This window comes from Sciurus carolinensis, chromosome 2, assembly GCF_902686445.1.
Source record: "Sciurus carolinensis chromosome 2, mSciCar1.2, whole genome shotgun sequence".
Taxonomy (NCBI): domain Eukaryota; kingdom Metazoa; phylum Chordata; class Mammalia; order Rodentia; family Sciuridae; genus Sciurus; species Sciurus carolinensis.
The window spans coordinates 173,910,191-173,931,570 of record NC_062214.1 but is presented as its reverse complement, the minus strand read 5'-3'; the positions used below and the strand labels follow the sequence as shown (position 1 = coordinate 173,931,570).

The 21,380-nt window shown below is 37.6% G+C and overlaps 1 protein-coding gene across 20 annotated transcripts in view; it reads right to left on the bottom strand.

Moving 5' to 3' along the window:
* Positions 1 to 21,380, bottom strand: part of Ttll5 (tubulin tyrosine ligase like 5) — a 266,244-nt gene that overhangs the window by 180,914 nt on the left and 63,950 nt on the right. For 17 of the 20 annotated variants that reach the window (XR_007107155.1, XM_047540836.1, XM_047540832.1 and 14 more), the window contains 6 exons: positions 16,800 to 16,881; positions 15,262 to 15,323; positions 14,107 to 14,201; positions 11,825 to 11,866; positions 5,808 to 5,921; positions 5,193 to 5,284 (listed from right to left, as the gene is read on the bottom strand). Coding sequence is in view for 19 of the 20 variants with exons in the window: in XM_047540836.1 (XP_047396792.1) it covers positions 5,193 to 5,284; positions 5,808 to 5,921; positions 11,825 to 11,866; positions 14,107 to 14,201; positions 15,262 to 15,323; positions 16,800 to 16,881 (487 nt within the window). In the remaining variant the exon portion in view is untranslated. The remainder of the gene's footprint in view (positions 1 to 5,192; positions 5,285 to 5,807; positions 5,922 to 11,824; positions 11,867 to 14,106; positions 14,202 to 15,261; positions 15,324 to 16,799; positions 16,882 to 21,380) is intronic. The other 3 variants (XM_047540821.1, XM_047540820.1, XM_047540825.1) reach the window with 1 other exon arrangement.

Here is a 21,380-nt window from a genome sequence, read left to right as displayed (position 1 = left end):
ATTTGTAAGCGATTTGCTAAAATTTTGTTGAGAATTTTTTCGTCGATGTTTAAACAGATCAATTTCAACAATGAAATAGAAGAAGCCATCAAAAGCTTACCAACCAAGAAAATCCCAGGACCAGATGGATTCTCAGTAAAGTTCTACAAGACCTTCAAAGAAAGACTCATTCTAAAACTGCTCAAAGTATTCCAGGAAATAGAAAAAGAGAGAACCCTTCCAAACTCATTCTATGAAGCTAGTATCACTCTGATACCAAAAGCAGACAAAGACACATCAAGGAAAGAAAATGTTAGACTGATATCACTGATGAATACAGACACAAAAATGCTTAACAAAATTCTGGCAAATTGCATACAAAAACATATTAATAAGATAGTGCACCACAATCAAGTGTTGTGCATCCCAGGGATGCAAGCTTGATTCAACATCCAGAAATCAATAAATGTAATTCATCACATCAATAGACTTAAGGTTAAGAATTATGATTATTTCAATAGACGCAAAGAAAGCATTTGACAAAATACAACACCCCTTCGTGCTCAAAACACAAGAAAAAAATAGGGATAGTAGGAACATACCTCAACATTGTAAAGGCTATTTATGCCAAGCCCATGGCCAACATCATTCTTAATGGAGAAAAACTGAAAGCAATCCCTTTAAAAACTGGAACAAGACAGGGATGCCCTCTTTCACCACTTCTATTCAATATTGTCCTTGAAATACTAGCCAGAGCAATTTGAGAGACCAAAGAAATTAAAGGGATATGAACAGGAAAAGAAGAACTCAAGCTGTCCCTATTTGCCAATAGCACAATTCTATATCTAGAGGATCCAAAAAATTCCACCAGAAATCTTCTAGATCTAAAAAATGAATTCAGCAAAATAGCAGGATATAAAATCAACAGGCATAAATCTAAAGCAATGAAATATCTGAAAGGGAAATAAGGAAAACAACTCCGTTCACAATAGCCTCAAAAAAAAAAAAAAAAAAATACGTGGGAATCAATCTAACCAAAGAGGTGAAAGATCTCTACAATGAAAACTACAGAACACTAAAGAAAAAAATTGAAGAAGACTTTAGAAGATGAAAAGATTTTCCATGTATTTGGATAGGCAGAATTAATATTATCAAAATGGCCATACTTCCAAAGGTGCTATACAGATTTGATGTAATTCCAATTAGAATCGCAATGACATTTCTCATAGAAATGAAGAAAGCAATCTTGAAATTCATCTGGAAGAACAAAAGACCCAGAATAGCCAAAGCAATCCTGGGCAGGAAGAGTGAGGCAGGAGGTATCACAATACCAGACCTTAAACTTGACTATAGAGCAATAGTAACAAAAAAGGCATGGTATTGGCACCAAAATAGACAGGTAGACCAATGGTACAGGATAGAAGACATGGAGACATACCCATGTAAGTGTAGTTATCCCATACTAGACAGAGGTGCCAAAAATTTACAATGGAGAAAAGATAGCCTCTTCAACAAATGGTGCTGGCAAAACTGGAAATCCATATGCAGTAAAATGAAATTAAACCCCTATCTCTCACCCAGTATAAAACTCAACTCAAAATGGATCAAGGATCTAGGAATTAGACCTGAGACCCTTCACCAACTAGAAGAAAAAGTAAGCCTGAATCTCTATCACGTTGACTTAGGACCAGACTTCCTTAACAAGACACTCATAGTGTAGAAATAAAAGCAAGAATCAATAAATGGGATAGATTAAACTAAAAATCTTTTTCTCAACAAAGGAAATAATCAATGTGAAAAGAGAGCCTACAAGGTGAGAGAAAATCTCTTCCACATACACTTAAGACAGAGCACTAATCTTCAAAGTTTATAAAGAACTTAAAAAACTTTATATCAAAAATACAAAGAACCCAATCAATAAATGGGCTAAGGAACTGAGCAGACACTTCACAGAAGAAGATATATAGGTGATCAACAAATATATGAAAAAGGGCTCATCATCTCTATAATTAGAGAAATGCAAATTAAAACCACCCTAAGATTTCATCTAACTCCAATTAAAATAGTTATTATCAAGAACACAAGCAATAATAAATGTTGGCATGGATGTGGGGGAAAAGGCTCGCTTGTACATTGCTGGTGGAGTTGCAAATTGGTGCAGTCACTCTGGAAAGCAGTATGGAGATCCTCAGAAAGCTTGGAATGGACCCACAATTTGACCCAGTTATCCCACTCCTCAGTTTATACCCAAAAGACTTAAAATCAGCATACTATAGTGACACAGTCACAGCAATGTTTACAGCAGCTCAATTCACAATAGCTATGCTATGGAACCAACTCAGATGCCCTTCAACAGAAAAACAGATAAAGAAAATGTGTTATATATACACAATGGAATATTACTCAGTCTTAAAGAAGAATGTAATTATGGCATTTGCAGGTAAATGAATGGAGATGGAGAACATCATGCTAAGTGAAATAAGCCAAACCCAAAAAACCAAAGGCCAAATAGTCTCTCTGATATGCAGATCCTAATTCACAATAAGGGGGGCGGTGCTATGGAAGAATAGAGGTACTTTGGATTGGGGAGAGGGGAGTGAAGTGAGGGAGGGGGAATGAGCATAGGAAGGACAGTAGAATGAATGGGACATATCACCCTATATGCATATATGACTTCACAACTGGTATAATTCCACATTATGTACAACCAGAAGAATGAGAAGTTATATTCCATTTATGTATGATAAGTCAAAATGCATTCTATTACCATGGTAACTAATTAGAACAAATTTTAAAAAAAACACAGTGTCAACTCATTCCTATTAGAATGGCTCTTACCAAAAAGACAAAAGATAGGTTAGCTCAGTAGTACAGCAAATGCTTATCATGCATGAGTTCGATCCCCAGCACCAAAGACTAAAACAAAAGACAAAAATTAACAATAGCTGGCAAAAATGTGGAGAAAAGGGAACCTTATATACTGTTGCTGGATATGTACATTAGTAGAAGAATTATGGAAAACAGTATGAGGGTTCTCCAAAAAACTCAACATAGATGTGTTTTCACCACAAATATGATAACTATGTGTAGTAGCACATTCATTAATGAACTAGACTTAACCATTCAACAACATAAATATATTTCAAAATATGTTGTACCTGACAATTAAACACAACTTTATCTGTCATTAAAAAAAATTTTAAGGTAAAATAATGGAAAAATATTTCAGGCAAACACTAGTCATAAGATAGTTGGAGTAAAAGATATAAACAGCAGATAAGCAGACTTCAGAGTAAAGAACAATAATCAGGGATAAGGAAGAACATTTAAGAACAATGAAGAAGTCAATTTATCAAGAAGATATAACAAACCTAATGTATATTTACCTAATCAGAGTTTTCAAACACATGAAAAGCAAAACTGATAGAATCAAAAAGAAATTGAAAGCTTCACCAATTATAGTTGAAGATTTCAACATTATTCTCTCAATAGTTGATGAAACCAGAACAGATAGAGAAGATATGAACAACACTGTCAGTCTCCACATGGCTATGGAACACTCCATCCAACAACAGACTATACTTTCTTTTCAATGTAATATTACATTTATCAAGATGAATGGTATGTGGTCCATAAGACAAATCTCAGTAAATTTGAAAAGATTTAAATTACATGAAATCTGTTCTCAATAGAAGTAAACTGGAAATAAATAACACAAAGATCTCTGGGAAAACCCCAAATATTTGAAAACTAAATAGTATACTTCTAAATAACCTGTGGGCCATAAAGGAAATCAACAGAGGAATTAGAAAGTATTTTAAATAGAATGAAAAAAAAAACCTCAAAACAATGAAAATGCATGGCATGTCACTAAAGAAGAACTCAAAAGGAAATTTATGCCCTAAACATTTAGTTCAAAACATATTATAGACCTGAAATAAAAAGCTGAAATTGCAAAACTCCAGAAGAAAATGTAACAGAAAAAAGCTTTGCAAAGCTGAGAATAGCAGATTTCTTTGACAGAAAATACAGAGCTTTAGTCTTAATAAAAGGCACTGCATCTTATTCAATTAAAAAGTTAGCTTCAACTTGGAGAAAATATGTATTTTTCCATGTATATATGGAAAGACTTGTCCCAGAAGTAGCCAAGTCCTTTTTAACATAACAAAAAATAAAAATGACAATAGCATCTGAATAGATGTTTCATATCATTAGACTTCAGAGGAAAGAAAATCAAAACCACAGAGATACACTCAACTGCCTAAAGTTTAAAAAGTCTGGCAATACTAAGTATTGACAAGGATGGGGACCAACCCAAGCTTTCCTAAGTCACTGATAAATGTAAAAGGATAGTGCAGCTCCTCATATAACCCATCAACCCCACTCCTAGGTATTTACTCAAGAGCAATGAGATCCTAAGAGCACACGGGGAATTGTATGTGAATGTTCACGGCATCTTTCTTCATAATAGCTGAACACTGGATACAACCCATGGGCTCACAATAGGTGAATGGATAGACTGACTACAGTATATTCACACAATCCAAGAGTACAAAGTAAGAAGAATGACTTATTTCTTCAGACAACACAAATCTCAAAAACACTACACCAAATAAAAGAATCAAGACATAAAAGAGTTCATATGATATGACTCCATTTATATGAAACTCTAGAGAAATGATAGTGAGAAAGCAGATCAGATGTCTGAGGTCCAGGGTCATGGGACAGATGACTATACAATGGGTACAAAGATACTGATGGAGATACGGGAATACCATATATCTTGACTGTGGGGAGAGAGCAAATCTATGTTCTTATTTGTCAAAAATATAATCATAATGTACACTTAAAATGGATGCATTTCACTGCATGTAAACTAGATCTCAGTGATGATTAAAAATAAACAATCTACTGCTTAGGCACATACATAGATGATAAAACAATTGTTAGAATCAAGATCATTAGAAATACAAAATTTAGGACTAGGTCTAACCCTGGGTTGGGGAACTAGTGAAGAGACAGTCTTGGGATTAAAAAAGGAGGGGTGGTGGGGAGGAATACACACAGGTGGATTAAATCACTGTGGATAACCCAGTCCTTATATTTTAAACAAACAGAATAACAAAGGCACTACAGGGGAGGAATGAAAACTGCTTCACAATGAATCTAACTCTACAACTGAAGTACGGATTAAAAAAAGGTAGTCACCTCACCCATATATTTCCCATGTCTCGGATGTAGGAAATATGCGAATAAATCCACCTCTCCGATCATTTTCTTCCTTTACCCTCCGTAAAACTTTGATCTAGATGGAGGAAGAGAAAATAAAACAAGCACCTGGGTTTTTTTTGTTTGTTTGTTTTGTGTTGTCTTGTTTGTTTTTTTGGTACCAGGGTTTGAATCCAGGGAAACTTAACCACTGAGCCACATCCCCAGCCCTTTTCACTGTTTATTTTGAGACAGGGTCTCATTAAGTCGCTCAGGGCCTCACTAAGTTGCTGAGGGTGGCCTCAAACTTGTGATCCTCCTGCCTCAGCCCCCAGAGTTGCTGGAATTACAGACGTGGGTTACCACGTCTGGCTCTAAGTACCTATTTTGAAAACTGAAATCCACGTGGTTATTGGACAAAGGAAGAGAGTTATGATCCAAGAAAATGACGAAAGCATGTAGGGAGAAATTAACTGCATTTAAAGTGTTTTCTGAGCAGCTTCTCCCATCTCGAATCTTTCTTTTCAATTTAAGAGCTTGTTGTGGATATGATGAATCACTCACTAATTTCCAGTGAGCCCTATGTTAACCACAAAGGACTGAACCAGAGTGATCCTTACCTCCTCCATTGATAAGCCAAGCACAGAACCACACAGCTTCCCTGGCAGCTTCTCCCGGGCTGAGCCCACAAGGTTTTTCATTTCCGCATCACTGGCAGAGAGTGGACGGGAACGCTAACAAGAAGAAAATAAAAGCAAATTAAAAAAAATAAAAAAACAACTTCTCTTTATCTGTCCTCATCTCCCTCTATTCATTTACTCAACATCATTATCCTTCCCAACGTGTATAAGCTCAAATCTATAGCCCAGTTTCTGTAATTAATCACTTGGCCTGAAACCTAGGGAAACAGATAAAAAACTAGCAAATTTAAAGGCCAGAAGAGAAAAGAGAACAGTAGAAAAACATTATGGGTAAGAGAAAAAAAGACCCAGGTAAAAGAAATGATGTCCATGAGTTTTGTAAGCTAGCATTTACTCCTAATCCCGGTCTTAAAATATATCCAATATGTCAAGGATATGGAAAAAGATTTGAAAATAGTCTCACAGAAAAGAAAGGAAAATGTGTATTTACTCCAGTTAGGAATTATATTCTTCTTAGCACTGGGGAAGGAGAGCTCAGGGAATGGGACACAGGACACAAAACCAAGGAACAGTCCATCAAGCCGCAGATGGACAAGCTGGGTGTGGCAGGTTTTAGAATGTCGGAGGGCACACTGAGACGGGCCTCGTCAGCGACACAGAGGAGCCATGATGGAAGCGCTGTGGCTGCCGGACTTCAGGAGAGCTGGACGAAGGCTCTGGTGCTTCAAGGAGGGATCATCACAGAGCCATGTCCATCAAGGATCCCAGCAAACAATCTGTACTATCTCAGCTTCTGCATGAGGATCAGGGAGGCCATCTGGGTATGAAAGTTTTAAGTAATTCTGATGCTGTGCAGGCAGAGGAACAGAAAGGCAGCAAGGGAAGTCAGACGGTTTGAAGCATGACCATAACTCTATATCCAAACAGATGAAGTGGCGGATAAAGTAAGAGAAATAAATCTGCCGAGTAGAAAAAATAAGAATGAACTCAGGGACTATGGATGCAAACTGCCTTTTTAGATTCCCAAAAGAAACTTCAACCAGGGAGAAGCAGCCCCATTGTATACATCCATGATTATGTCCATGTTTAGACTACCTATGGATGTTTGTGTCTCCAAATCCACATGGCAAGTCCTCTGGGGCCCTGGGGAGGTAATGTGAGTTAGACGAGGTCCTGAGGGTGAAGCCTTGGTCTAACAGAGGGAGCCTGCTCACCAAAGATGAGGTCCCGCGAGCATACAAAAAGGAACTACCTACAAGTCAAAGTCAGAATAAAATATGGGTTTTGTTAGGACCTTGACTTTGTACTTTCCATTCCCCAGAATTGTGAGAAATAAATTTTTGTTGTTTAAACCACGCAATCTATAGTATATTATTATGCCAGCCCCAACACACCAATATACCCAGGTATACACAAAAACATGAATGGTTTGGACACAGGGAGAGAAAGACATACTGATTTCAAAGCTAGCGAGGCAATTATAAAAACTAGATTTTTTAATAGAGAACTCTACAGGAGATACCTATGTAAAGAAAAACCTTGAAATCAACAGAAGTCAGCAACACATGATGGCAGGGACTTTTACCCGTCTAGCACTTACTGTGGTATCTCCAACACCTAGAGCAGTATTTGGCATGGACTAGATCAACAAATATTTGCAGAACAAATAAATGAATGAATGTGCTGACAAACAAATTAATCATATTTAGAATTAAAACTTGCAGAAAGCTTTGGGAAATACTTTAATTCAGTTCAGTCTCTAGGAATACATAAAACAGTATGTGTAGGAATGAGAAGGTAAAAAGGGGAAAGTTTAAAGATTTAAGAAGGGAACCAAGGTAAGTAATATAATCATGTTTTCAAAAATCCTTAAAGTATGATGCTTATTTAGTGCATTATTTTGAAAAGTCAAAATATTAAATGAGAAGCTTGAGAACTCCTTGTGTGATCACACCCTACTTACTGTTTATCAAAAAATACTTATCTAGGCCAGACGCGGTGGCGCGCTCCTGTATCCCAGCAGCTCAGGAGGCTGAGGCAGGAGGATCTCGAGTTCAAAGCCAGCCTCAGCAAAAGTGAGGTGCTAAGCAACTCAGTGAAACCCTGTCTCATGATAAAATATAAAACCGGTCTGGGGATGTGGCTCAGTGGTTGAGTGACCCTGGGTTCAATCCCAGTACCAGAAAAGCAAAACAAAAACTTATCTAGTTCACATGGGACAGGATGGCTCTGATCATAAACCACATAAAGTCACTCGTAGTGAATCCTCCAAAGTCAAGTAGCCATACTTGATGCTTTAAGGGTATTTTAAGTCATCTCAAATTATATAAGGCGAGAGCATTAATTCAAATGATATAATAAAATAAAGACCTTAAATAGTTTAGGATAAAAAGAACTCTATTTAAAAGTGTTAATAGGTTAACACCTATAGTAAAATGTTAATAAAAGTATTTTAGAAAATAGTTATTACACGAGAATAGTTTTAAGGAATCCATGTTTGTAATTATAAGAAGAAAGGTCGAATCACAATTAAATAATATCTAATAAGCACCTCCAGTTTGGGGAGTTTTAAAAATGATATTTAATATTCCTGGCTTCCACAAATTACAATAACATTATTGTAACTTTCTTCTAAAATAGTAACTTAAAGTCATCTTATAAACCATGAATTAGCATTCCAAAACTCTTACACTTCTTCAACCACTTTCAAAGAGGTGTCTCCCCCTCCCGTGTCTTCACTCCCAGCCACTCCTCTGATAGTCTACAACTCTAGCCAGCTACTGGGCACTCACAGGCGGACCATCTGGGGTGGGGCAGGACACAGGGCTTCAGGCCTGAGTATCTGACCAAGGTATTTGGGAGGTGTGAGAAACAAAAAGCTACCACCTGAGTCAGAGACAGATGAGAATGAGAAAAGGGGAGAAGAAAGAAAAGGAAAGAAAGGAGATGTTCACGAGTGTCAAAGAGACACAATTGGAGACAAAAAGCAAAAGGAATCAGATTGATTTGAAAGGTTTTCACGACTATCAGAAACAAGGACAAAACAACACAAATGTAAGCCATTCTGTGGTTTCAACTCTGGGGACCTCAAAGATAACAAACCACATGTTCCAATGGGTTGACAGACTGCAGTAAGGCAATGAGCCCCCTCTGAACTTAGAGAGACCCATTGCCACTGCTTAGATGACACATGATTTAGACTACCAGGTGCCCAGATAAATTTTAAACTGTTAAATTACTATTGAGGTAAGAATTCTACCTTGCAACATGGATCAAAGATGTTAAATTATCCTAAGCAAAACTTATGACTCAGAAATCTACCCAGAGAAGAAATGTTTATGTATCTAACCATTATTGCTAAGGAAGAATTGACCGAGAATGTTAAATTATTGAGACAAGGAACCCTGTGTCCCCACTCACACCAGTAAGAAACAGATGTTGATTCAGAAAAAGTATTCTCATCCTAAAGAAAGCTGGCAAGTATTAATAATAAGAACCTAACAAAGTATAGAACATGAAGAAAGGTGAGCTCTCCTAAAATATATCATAATTGAGGGGCAGAAAATAATCTGTTTGACAGAATTCAAATGTAAAGAATAAAAAATTCCAACAGTTTCACCGAGTTTGGAATTCATCATTAAAACCAAAGGAATAAGAAATAAGCTCAATTAATATGTGATACAATTTGACATCTAGAACATGAAAAGGTAAACTCAAGTTTAAAAAGCAAAATGAAGGACTACTATCAAATGAAAAAAATAAACAAAAAGAATGACTTATTAATAAATCTCGGTAGATATGGACCAAAAAATGTTTTCTAAGAGAAGGTTTAAATTTAATGATAACCAGAAATGGTGGAGGTAACTAAGTAAGTTAGCAAGTAGGCTTGTGTTACAATAAAAGAGGTAGGAAATGTATGGAACTTTGGAATAAATGTAAGTCAGCAGGCCTGAGAGACATGCATCTTATCCTTAAGGGAACTGGCTTTAAAAACAAAAAACTTAACAAAACCACTAGCCATTATGTCTGAAAACTCATGAAGAACTGAGGAGGTACCATAGGGTTAGAAAAAAAAAAAAATGATGTACCAATCTTCAAAAATGTAAGAAGTATGCTCCTGGTGATTACCACCTGGCAAGTCTAGCAAGAAAGCCTAGTAAAATAATGGAACAAATGTTAAAAGAAAAAAAATCCATAAACATTTGGAATTTAATAGTCTCATGAATAGTACTATGGAGACTGCTTTATTTATTTTAAAACATGCTTTCAAAGTTTGGCTTTTCGGGCAAAATTACAAAAATGGAGATTACAGAAGATACATTTGATGTCTTTGGATTTTAGAGAAGTGTCTGAAAAAATTATGTAAAATGTTTATTCTAAATTATATTTCCAGTCAAGGGTTACAGCCATGATATAATGAATACAATACATTGACAAAACTGAAAACAGTTTAAAAAAAACAACTCAAAGGGGATAGCAACAGCAGTAAATGAAGCTAAGAAGTAATTTTCAGAATGGATACTCATGAAGCATTATTGAGAACCTCCATTACTATCTGGAAGAAAAAAAAAGAAATGAACAAATAAATAACACTTGTAGATGACAGCAAATGTGTAAAATGTGATTAGAGATTGATGAATATCAAAATAACAATAGATATTAACAATGGAAAAAAGAAAATCAAAACAGGACTCAGACGTGTGACAAGCACTATGTCTTCTGAGTATGCCCGGAGTGAACAGCACTGTCCTAAGTATCCGACATGTTTTATCCTTACTCTCTCATCATACTTCCATGTGTGTATCATGCTCCCGTTTGGTGATGTGGGAACTGAGCCGCAGAGTTAAAGGAGGGTGCCAAGGTCCATCAGCAAGCTATGGCAGAGATCAAATCTGAATCCAGGTCTACCTGACTCTAAAGTCCAAGCTCTTTGTATACTACCATGCAATACAATTTCTGATGAGTGGAAAAATCTGACATAGAATTTTGAGGAAAAAGAAAAATGTAGATGGAGATAATAAATCAGAAAGGAAAAGGCAGTCAAGGGGCAAAAGTACTAAGACTTCATGATGAAAACGTGACAGTCTACATGGTCAAGAGCAGAGATTTCTTTTTTTCTTTTTCTCTTTCTTATTTAGTTCTGATGAACTCCTATAAGATTGAGTGCTTCATTAGTGACAAAATAGGACACTGCAAAGAACAAGAGTCAAAGAATAACATGTTTGATGGTGATTGAACAAAGGTTCTGTGGCAGGTAAACAGTGTTTAAAGACCCGAGAGAGAAGCCTGGCTCTCCAGCCTGGCATCAACAGAAAGAGGACTTGAAGTTCTAGCCTACTGCTTTAAAAAGATATCAAAAAACAAACAAACAAAAAAATCTGCTTAGAAGAAAGTGACAGCTAATCTGAAATACGACTTACAAGAACAGTAAGAGAGCAAATGCTGACCATTCAGACAGAAAGATGTTTGCCTTTGTTTTAAAGGTAGCATCTGAGACATTAATCATGGCAGGTTTCTAAGATTCAACTGCAAATCACTACATACATGAAATGTCATCTATCAAGAAACTCAAATACAGAACAATATCCAATGTGAGAACACTGTTAATATTAAGATGCTAACAAGTATATTTCATTAAGACATCTGAATCAAAGAAAGTTCATTTGTGAACTGAAATATTTCCTTTCTAGAATATTTTGGTCAAAGCAATATATATACCTCTATGGCCTTGTACATCATTTAAATTTAGCTGCCTCCACCACAGCAAAATCCATATCAGGAAGAGGACCCATACGTTCCTGCATCTTCTACTCTAATGTTCTATAACCAAGAGTACTTGTGTGCTTGTCTTTCTGTTTATTCCATCTGGTGTGACTAAACTATGCAAAAAAAGCAGATGCATAAAATATGTACCATGAAAGGTTAAAGCTGAAAGATTTTCCATCTGCAAATGGAAATTAAATTTGAATGAAGTCTCCAAATGATCCAGAACTTACCTGCTTGGTATATGATGACTGAAACTGTGCAGATACTGGGCGCTATAAAAGACAGAAAAATGGAATAAAGGCTTATCTTCTCCTAACATGCCTACATTTTCCATCTTCTACATCTATGATATAAAAAAGGAAAAAAAAAATCTCCAAGCACAGAACAGAGGCAAGAGGCCTACACTTTGTGGATAGAGAATTTATATTTTTCACACTTTTTCCTACACAATTTGCATTCCATCTTCAACTTCTCACCACTAAGGGCACAATTCTGCCAGGCACTAAAGATCATCATCACCTGACCATTGGTTTCAAACAGTACATGTAACTAGGCTATAGTTCTTTTAGCACCTGTATGTAAGTGTTCTATGGGCTACTTATGGATGACATAATGCCATTACCTACCAGTGAGCAAAACAAACATTAAGTAGATTGCGTACCACGTGCGAAGAATTGCCAATAAAAAAAAAAAATGACAGACAAGCCAAGAGAGGGATTCATTCATCCAAGCTTGCTATACAGCTTCCCCTAGAAGTGAAATTTGGCAGAAACTATGTTAAAACTGCACTGAAACATTCACAGTTCTTTCTATATCATTTTTGTGGCTCTTGCCAAAGATGCTGCAGGAAATAACCTGCAAAGGAATGTGATTGCTCAAATTAAGTTTTCCCAGTACACCTAAGTTAATTCTCTACTTTTTCTTATTAAAATTTAAAGAAAACCCTTTGATCTGCGATGATGCACTGATCAAGTACAACTCTGTTGCCTGGTTTTATTTGTAATCCAAGATAATACCTCTTAAAATACAGTACACCCTGTTCCACATCACAATAATACTTAGGAAGTCATTCCAGAGCAGGGGTCACAGATAGACAGCCGACAGACTGTATCTAGCTCAAAGACTGTTATGTTTGGCCTGCAAACCTGTTTTTTTTTTTTTTTTTTTCTTTTTAATGAACTAGTTGCTGATACTTAAAAGCAAGATTTCTGATTTCTCTTGACCCCAGGAAGTTCTCAGCCCCCTTGGCCCACACTGATGCGTGGCAGTGATCAGTTAGAGCACATTTGTTAAACAGACGCCCCTTTTCCATTAGGCCTGTGCTTTCCTACTAGCCCCTGTCACATCACTCTAGCTGTGTTACACCTGCCCTTCATACGCACAGCATCACCTGCCTGTAGGCAGATGAGTCTGAAAATCCTGTTCTAATGGAAAATTCTGTATTGAATAATAGTATATGAGCTTGGCAAACATAAACAGCATCACTCTAAATAAGATCAGCAAGCAAAAGGCAGGCGAGAAGGAAGAGGAATGGAAGAAAGAGAGATGAAAAAGGAAAGGAGTGGAGGGCTGAAGTAAGGGTGGGAGAAGGATCAAAAGGACAGGAGGAAAAAGAAAGAGAAGAGTGAAGGAGGAACACAGAAAAGAGCCAACACCTAGTAAAGGAGAACTGAACAATTTAAAAGCCACAAACTAACAAATGCAAAACCATACAATGCAGAATAAGTAAGTGATGTTGCCATGAAAAGTGAAGGTCACGGGAAGAGAGGAATGGATTTAATAAGACAATACCTCCAAAACTTCTGGGTAGGCAAGGTGATTAAACCCGATGGACAGAGGGGAAAGATGGAACTTTTAAATGAGAAGAAAAATTAAAAGCAAAGAAAACAGAAGTGAGGAAACAGAAAGGGACTCATGAGATGATGGAACGAGCAGACAGAAGGATTAGCCGATTGGTTTGTAGAACAAAATCTCAGCACACAAAGACAAGAGCAAAGTTTGATCAAATGTTGTTTTTGACAAGCCTACGTTTCTCTGGGCATTTATTTCATTTAGCTTCAATCAATAACTCATGATCATTCAGGGTCCTTCGAAGAGAATTTCAGGTAGAGAAGATGCTATTTCAAGGGAGCATCTTTGAAATTAGTCTGAAGATCAGAGAGAACGCAGTAATGACTAAGAATTAGTAGGCTCCCTCTCTGTGCTGTTTATGAGTATGCCCATTTGGGAGGCGGGAGGTACTTTTTGAAAAGAGAAAGAAAGGCAAAAGGAAAGGCATGAGAAAAAGAAGCCAAGAGAAAAGACAAAACAAAAGCAGGGAGTAAGCTGGTTGGAAAGCACTGAAAGCATAAGCTTTTGGCCACAGCTGAACATGACTGTCCCTGTCTAGACTGATCCCCAATTCTCCTCCCCTAAGCGACCTCACCTCCATGGTGCTTCAGCTCCCTCATTTACATCTGCTGCCACTTCCCTGTAGTCCTCCCCTGGACTCCCTGCTACTGAATTTGCTTACCTGAGATTTCTGGAAAGGGTTTCGCCTGGAAGACTCGAAGGTGGGATAAATTGGCCGAGTAGATGCCCGCTGGGCAGGATCTTGGCACACAAATCCTAAATGGGGAATGGGACACGTTAAAACCTGCCATTTTCTAAGATATTAGCAGATCTGGCTGCAACTTGAGATGCACAAACTCAGTTTCACGGTCATAAATATCATAGAGATCCATCCTCAAGATGAGTATGCTAGTTGGGTAGCTGAAATGTGATTATGATTGAGAAAGAGATGTAGGTTCTTGATGAATCCTGAATAAATGTGTACATGGCCATTTTAAAACACAGTTATTAATAAAAGCAAGTTATTTCAAAGTGCTTCCAGGAATCTGACTAGAAAATGATGTTGTTTTTACTGGGAATCCAAAAGCAAGAGAGAGATGTTGTGCTGCTATATGATCTACTTCTGGAATTGCCAAAGGTGGCCCACTGGCTACTCCCAAAATGGGCTTTGTATATTATCTATCACTTAAGAAATTGGACTTGAGCTAATTTCACTGACTTCCTAAAAAGAACTGGATTCCCATCCAAGAAGAATAGAGTAGCTAAGTTTTATAGCATTTGCTGGTACATCAAGTACTAGTTCATCTTGAATATGTTTTATTATGTCTTTTTAGAGAATTTTAAAAAACAACAATAAATCCACATCATATCCACCTGACTGCCCATCTCCATTTCAAAGTTTTGGCTTATCTACTTAAAATGAGATTTCTTCTTTGGGCTGCTTTGGTTATAACTACTATAGCAAGGATCATGTTGAGACCAGGAGAGACTGTCCAGCAGAAATACAGCCAGTCTCCTTTGTAACCGGCTTCGTCAGTGGGTTTCACTTTCTCAGTCCAGAGAAAAATAGACTTTCTGCAGATCTTTGCTTAATTCTCTGCCTCAGCTCATAATTCCTATGCCCCAGGTCTCAGCCTTAGTTGTGGTTCAGCCTCAGGACAGGATGGAGCCAGGGGGAGTAGAAACATATAAACACTTCCCTGAAAATATAATTTTTTAGTACAAAACATTCAGCATGGCTTAGGAACTGCCAGTTGGCAATACCTATGGAGCCTGACAAAATGGATGCTCTAGTTCATTTTTATGTGAGACTGCTTCAAAAAACACTACTACTCACCTACAACAGTGAACATATCTGAAATCATACTGGCTTTAATTTTTAGGTCCAGAGGTGCATCACTAACAAAATAGAGAAAGAAAAGAACAATCGATAATTTTATAGGTTAACAGAATAGCTGCTTTCTAATGGGCCCCAATATAGCAAAGTTTCCAAATGTTGATGAGAAGCAACACATAAAGCACATCAAATCCATGGAAAAAGAAAAGAACATCTGGGCAAAAGTACTAGAAATAAAAGCCTGGTGTTAAACTCACCCTCTGTAAGGCAGGCCCAGCACCAACACATTGATTCTCTAACATGTAATCTTTTTATTCCAGAAGGTCTTATGCAATTCAGATTTTGCACAAGTCAAGAATATTGCTTCATTATCACTGTGGGTTTTAAAGGCTTAGACTTTTAGTGTGCTCTTTTACGAGTGTGCCTATTATCCAAATTTCGTTTTACTGCTGCAATAGTTGAATCACATTCACATATAAGACAGGAAACTTTGGCCACCTTCATAGTTTCCTGTAAGTCTTCATTTTCTGTTCTAAATCAATCTTCTTAGGCTTGCAGGCTTGCAAATAATGCAGAAAGACACAAGCAAGCCATACCAGAGCTCACCAAATGATGCAGCAGGAACCCACACAGAAACAAGAGCAACATGATCAGGAAGCAAAAGGCCAGCTTTGGTGTTCCTCCATGCTGCACCTGATGCAACACCCTGGGGATCTCTACCAGTGTCTAAAGTGCTTTACTGGGCAATCTGCAGAAGGCTGACTCAACCAAAGTGCACATCACATCTGCAGCATCTGTAACATCTAACTCTACACCTTACTACTGAGGTGAAGCCAGACTCCCGCTCCACTGGCATTCCGCCAAACTTTCTCATCCTTAAAAACTCAACAGCTGGGTGGTCTTTGGCATAAATCTGTAGGGTTTTCTATTTAGTTAAGTGTATAGCTAATAGAAATTCTGGCTGCAGAGGTAAGAAGAATCTTCTCTGGTACTGAAAAATAAGTTTCTTTCCTTCTTCTAAACAAGAATTGGTATTTAAAAAAAAAAAAAAAAAAAAAAACTTAAAGGTTTTTTGAAGTTGTTAGACTTTAATTTTGGATGGATACCAGGACATGGAAGGGGCAAAAGAACCAGATATTACCTACACAGTCAGAGGTCCAGACCTGAGACTGCATAAACCTTTGGTAATAGAATACGATACCATATGTATTTCTTTATCCTTAACAGAATACCTACGAAGTTAAAAAAAAAAAAAAAAAAAAAATGCTTGGGTAAAAACAAATGCAGAAATCATACTCCAGAAGACCAATAAACAGTAAGCATATACTGCAAACTGACATGGAAGACAGGGATCCCTGGTTGCCATATGGACTTTGAAAACATGCCAAAAAATCATTTAAAAATTTAAGCCATCTCTATCTAATAATAAGGGGGAAAGTCTTCCAGTGTTAAGTGAAATGACCCAACCCTCCCCCCTAGAAAAGTGTTTTAGTGTCACTTGCAGGTTTGTCCTTTTATAGTTGATGGAAATGACTTACCAGGCCAAAGAAGGAGAGAGATTCACTTCCAACAACCATGGCTTCAGAGTAGAATCTATGAGCACATCAAAGCCATATAGTTCTAGGAATACAACACAACACACAAGATCATTTAACACATTAAAATTGCATAAAGATCTGAAAGGGCTGATCCAATCAACTCCCACCAGAAGCCTTAAAAACTCAAGAGTATAAGTAGTAAATGGAAACAGAAGCACAGAATCTTTTAAGTTCAAGACATTAATCAGGTTCTAAAGCTAATTTTAAAATATTATACAATTCCTGTTTATAGCACCAACTCTATTTGTGTTCCTAAGTTCCCCACAGAGAGCAACCTGACTCAACAAGAGCTAACAAGCAAGACTCTGCTGTGCTCACGGATAAAAAGCTGTTGAGAAAAGGAACGAAGCAAGTGCATCCAACATCAACTCTTCTCTGGGCTACCACAAACCTCCCTGCCATACCCTGAAAACAGAAAAATCTACTCAAGACTGTAGGGTCCTTCCATCACATTTTCTCAGACGTAAGATCTTGCTTTTGCAACCTAGGTCAAGAAGACATTTAAATGTAAAATATATTTATTATTTCCCCTCTCCTATGGTTTCAATCTCCCTTTGAACACAGAAGATAAAATACTTGGACTATAGACAGAGAGTCAGAAGAGAAAAGAGGAAGCCAGGAATGGTAGAGCAGGCCTGTGACAAACCATCTCACACCATGACCATTTAAGGAGCGGGACAGAAAAAGATCAAATTTCCACAGTTTCTGGATTCTTTCCTGATTCTCTTCTTCAACCTCCCACCCCAACTATGGCAAGGAGCAAAACAAGACCCATGAGTAGACTCTACTCCTAGATAGCCTGATTTTATTTAACAAACTCAGAGAAGAAAGGTTAACTTTGGAGCCCTTCATATTATTACTAGTGAGATCCTCTCTGTAGAAATCACAGTGGTGTACTGTCTTGAGGTGCACATATCAAACAAGTTTCATAAGTGCCGCAGATGCTCGAACTTCCCACCCCAGGTCACTCAAAAAAATTACTTACACCTTTTCTCCAAGAAAAAAGACTAGCTTCCTTACTGTGATTAGAGGTCATGCCCACAGAACACAACAGAAATTTTCCAGAAATCCATTCTGAAACAAATTTCCTTGTTTCAAGAAGGGTATTTTTTTTTCCTTTCATTTCTTAATCCTCTCAGAAAGAAAGAAAAGAAAAAGAAAAAATAAAATAAATGTAGACTTCTAAAAAGATGGCCTCAAAGACTCTCAGAACACAGGAAGTCTGAAGTTATATGATGTAGTCCCCAGAATCCTAGAAGGGGGATCTAGAGACCTGGTAGTCCTCATGACTCTGCACTGTGGAACCTGGGGAAGTCACTTCTCTCTCTGACACTTCTTTAGCAATCTTTGGTTTCCCTTGCCCTCTGTATTAATCACTGTTAATACCTGGATGCTCAGCAAATCTCTATCTTGTTTGTGCTGTGTGAAGACAAGAAGATGTTTGTATTCTAAACCCTCTAGGGCAAAGTTTTCATGCATGTATTGGCTTCCATAGCAATTATATAGGATTCCAATGAATTTGCAAACTAATAAAAAATTACATGAGTGTTTGAGATGATATCTACCTTCAGGTAACTATATAAAATGTATATATCATCTACACTTTAAAATGTAAAGAAAAGGAAACTCCTTTACCCATCTATTTTGGTAGCAAATTCATACCTTTTATAGCCACTAGAATCCTCTGAATATCTTGCCCAACCTTCAATAATGCCACAGGATATTCCCCCTTTATCCTGAGAAAAATCTTTTGGAATATAGCACCGACTAAGGCTAAAAAGGAAAAATTTGTACAACCTAGAAGTCCTTGTAGACGTTATACAAACAAGAAAGCACAATATCTGATTCAAGAAAATAACAGTCTCTTTAGTTTTAAAAGCTGAATTTAGTACAGGATTCAATTGTTTCATAAAGCAGTAATAATAATCATGGTATGAAGAACAGTGAAAATAATGATCGATGCATATATTAATCAGGTTTGTAGAATTAACCACAAATTAAGACATAGTTGGATTATCAATCCAGGAGAGCACTAAGCAAGCACCACATTTGCTTAACCATTTCCCCAAATCACAGGCAAATTACAGGAACCTCAGTGGAAAGGTTGAGAACAAATATTTTGGTTAAGTGAAAGAGAAAAAAATTGTCCTAAGAGAGAAAACTCCTTCACAGTGCTAAAGTAATTTTCACCCCCGTGAATAAAACCTGTTGGGGCTAAATGATGTCTATGGGGAGCGTGCCATAGTAAAAAAGCTAACTACACCGCGTCAGGCTTGAATCTGCAGTAACCAAAGAGTGGAGAAGAAATACATGTGGCTACGTGACACCATTACAACACCAGCTCACTTAAAAGGCTGGAATCAGGGAAGAGAAATGGGACAAAAAGACGCTGTGCATCTGCTATCTCTCTTGAATAATCAACTCAGCCTGTGACAAGAGACTAAGATGGCAGCAGGCTACGAAAGCCCTCCTAATTATCCTTTTAACGAGGGCTGAACTTTTCTACCAATGCTAAAGATTATAAAAGGTAAAGAGAGGGTTGTGCTGAGAATATCAAGCTTCCTCACCTTTTCATTTTTGTGTGTTTAAGCAGCCAGGTCTAGAATTTCAAAACTTCAGTATCCAAGATGGGATTCACTAGTGTCCCTGTCATCACTGGGTGCAGGCAAGCCAGGCTTTTCCTGTGCTGATAGTTCCTCTCTTTGTTCCTCTGTTCAGAGCCACTATTTTCCAAGACTGTTGATACAACCTTATTTAACATTTCCCCAGGACAATTTTTCTTGGTGAGAAAAATTTCCTTCAGCCCCTGGCCAAACCAAAGCAAACCTGAAAATGAGACTATTTGGGGTAAAAGGCTGCTTCACTGTACCTTCTGCTTCACATTTGCACCCCTTTCTCCCCATTGCTTTAAACATGGCTTCTTAAAACAGCACTCCACACTTAGCTGTCTGAACTCTCTTAACGCCTGTTCACTCCCCAACCCATAAAAATCTGTTTCTGCGTCAACCATCTAGTAATGGACTGTTCTCACTGTGATCGCCAAAGAAGGCCTTATGGCTAAACCCAAGTATCTGGAACTGTTGACACCTCCTACTTATAGGAACTTCCTTCCTCCTTGGGTTCCAGGACACTGCTCTCTTCTGATTCTCCTCTTAATCCTTCTCTTCAGACATCATCAGGTCTCTTTCTTGCTCAATTCTATTCTCTTATTCTCCTGGCTACAATTAATATTATGAGGATAACATTTAACTGTCTTTAGTCAAGTGTCTCCTAGATACCAAATCCATAATTCCAACTGCTATTTAGACATTGTCACCAGCACATCAGCACTTGGTATCTTTGCCCAAAATCATTTAGTTTCCTATCCTGGAAAATGGTGACCCCATTCGCCAGGTCTCAAAGCTAGAAACACTCTCCCTGCCACCTCCCAAACCAAGTCTCTCTCTCTCTTTCTCTTAAACCCAACAGATCTCCTCTATCCCTTCAAAGGTATCATTTACAATGGTGAAGTGAAAGACCTTAAGGTAAGTTTAATGAGTCTTGGTATCTGGATGCATCCATGTAACCCACACTCCCATCAGCCCATGCAGAATATTTCCATCACCCCACACAGATTCCCTGTGCCCTTTCCTGGTAAATACCTGGCCTATTACCCCTAATCCTGACAATCACAATTCCTATTTTTTTTTTTCACCATAGATTTGTTTTGCCTACCTAGAATTTCCTATAAATTGAATCATACGAAATATAATCTTCTGAGTCTGACATCTTTAGCACATTTTTGGGGTTCATCTACACTGTTTTTGGTCTTAACTGGTTTATTGAAGTATGACATATATAATAAAATTCACCCCTTTAAAGTGAACAGTTTGATAAGTTTTGATAAATGTATAGTTGTTTACTCAGTCAAGATACACAACAATTATCACAAAGTGTCCTCATGCCCCTTTGCAGTCAATCCCCATACTTCCCTCATCCCCCAGCAACCACTGATCTGATTTTTGTCTCCTTTTGACCTTTTCCAGATAATCAAATAAATGGAATCAATACAGCCTTCTGAGATTGGCTTATTTCACTGAGCATTGTGCTCTTGAGATTTATTTACACGTGCCAGTAGTATAATTCATTTCTTTTTTTGCTGAGTAGTATTCTACAATATGAACATGCCACATGACATCCATTCAGCATTTGATGGCTATTTGGGTTGTTTCCAATTGTAGGCCATTATGAATAAAGCTGCTGTAAATGTTTGTGCGGAGGTATCTGTGGGAGCGTACGGTTTCCTCTCTCCTGAGGAATCCTGAGTAGGAACGCCTGGTCACCTCGTGAAGATTAGCTATGCAGCTATAGCACCTACCATTAACCTCCCCACTGCCATCAGAATTACCCTTCTAAAAAACCAAATCTGGCCAGGTGTGGTGGAGCACGCCTGTAATCCCAGCAGCTTTGGAGGCTGAGGCAGGAGGATTACAAGTTCAAAGCCCTAAACAACTTAGCAAAACCCTGTTTCAAAAAATAAAA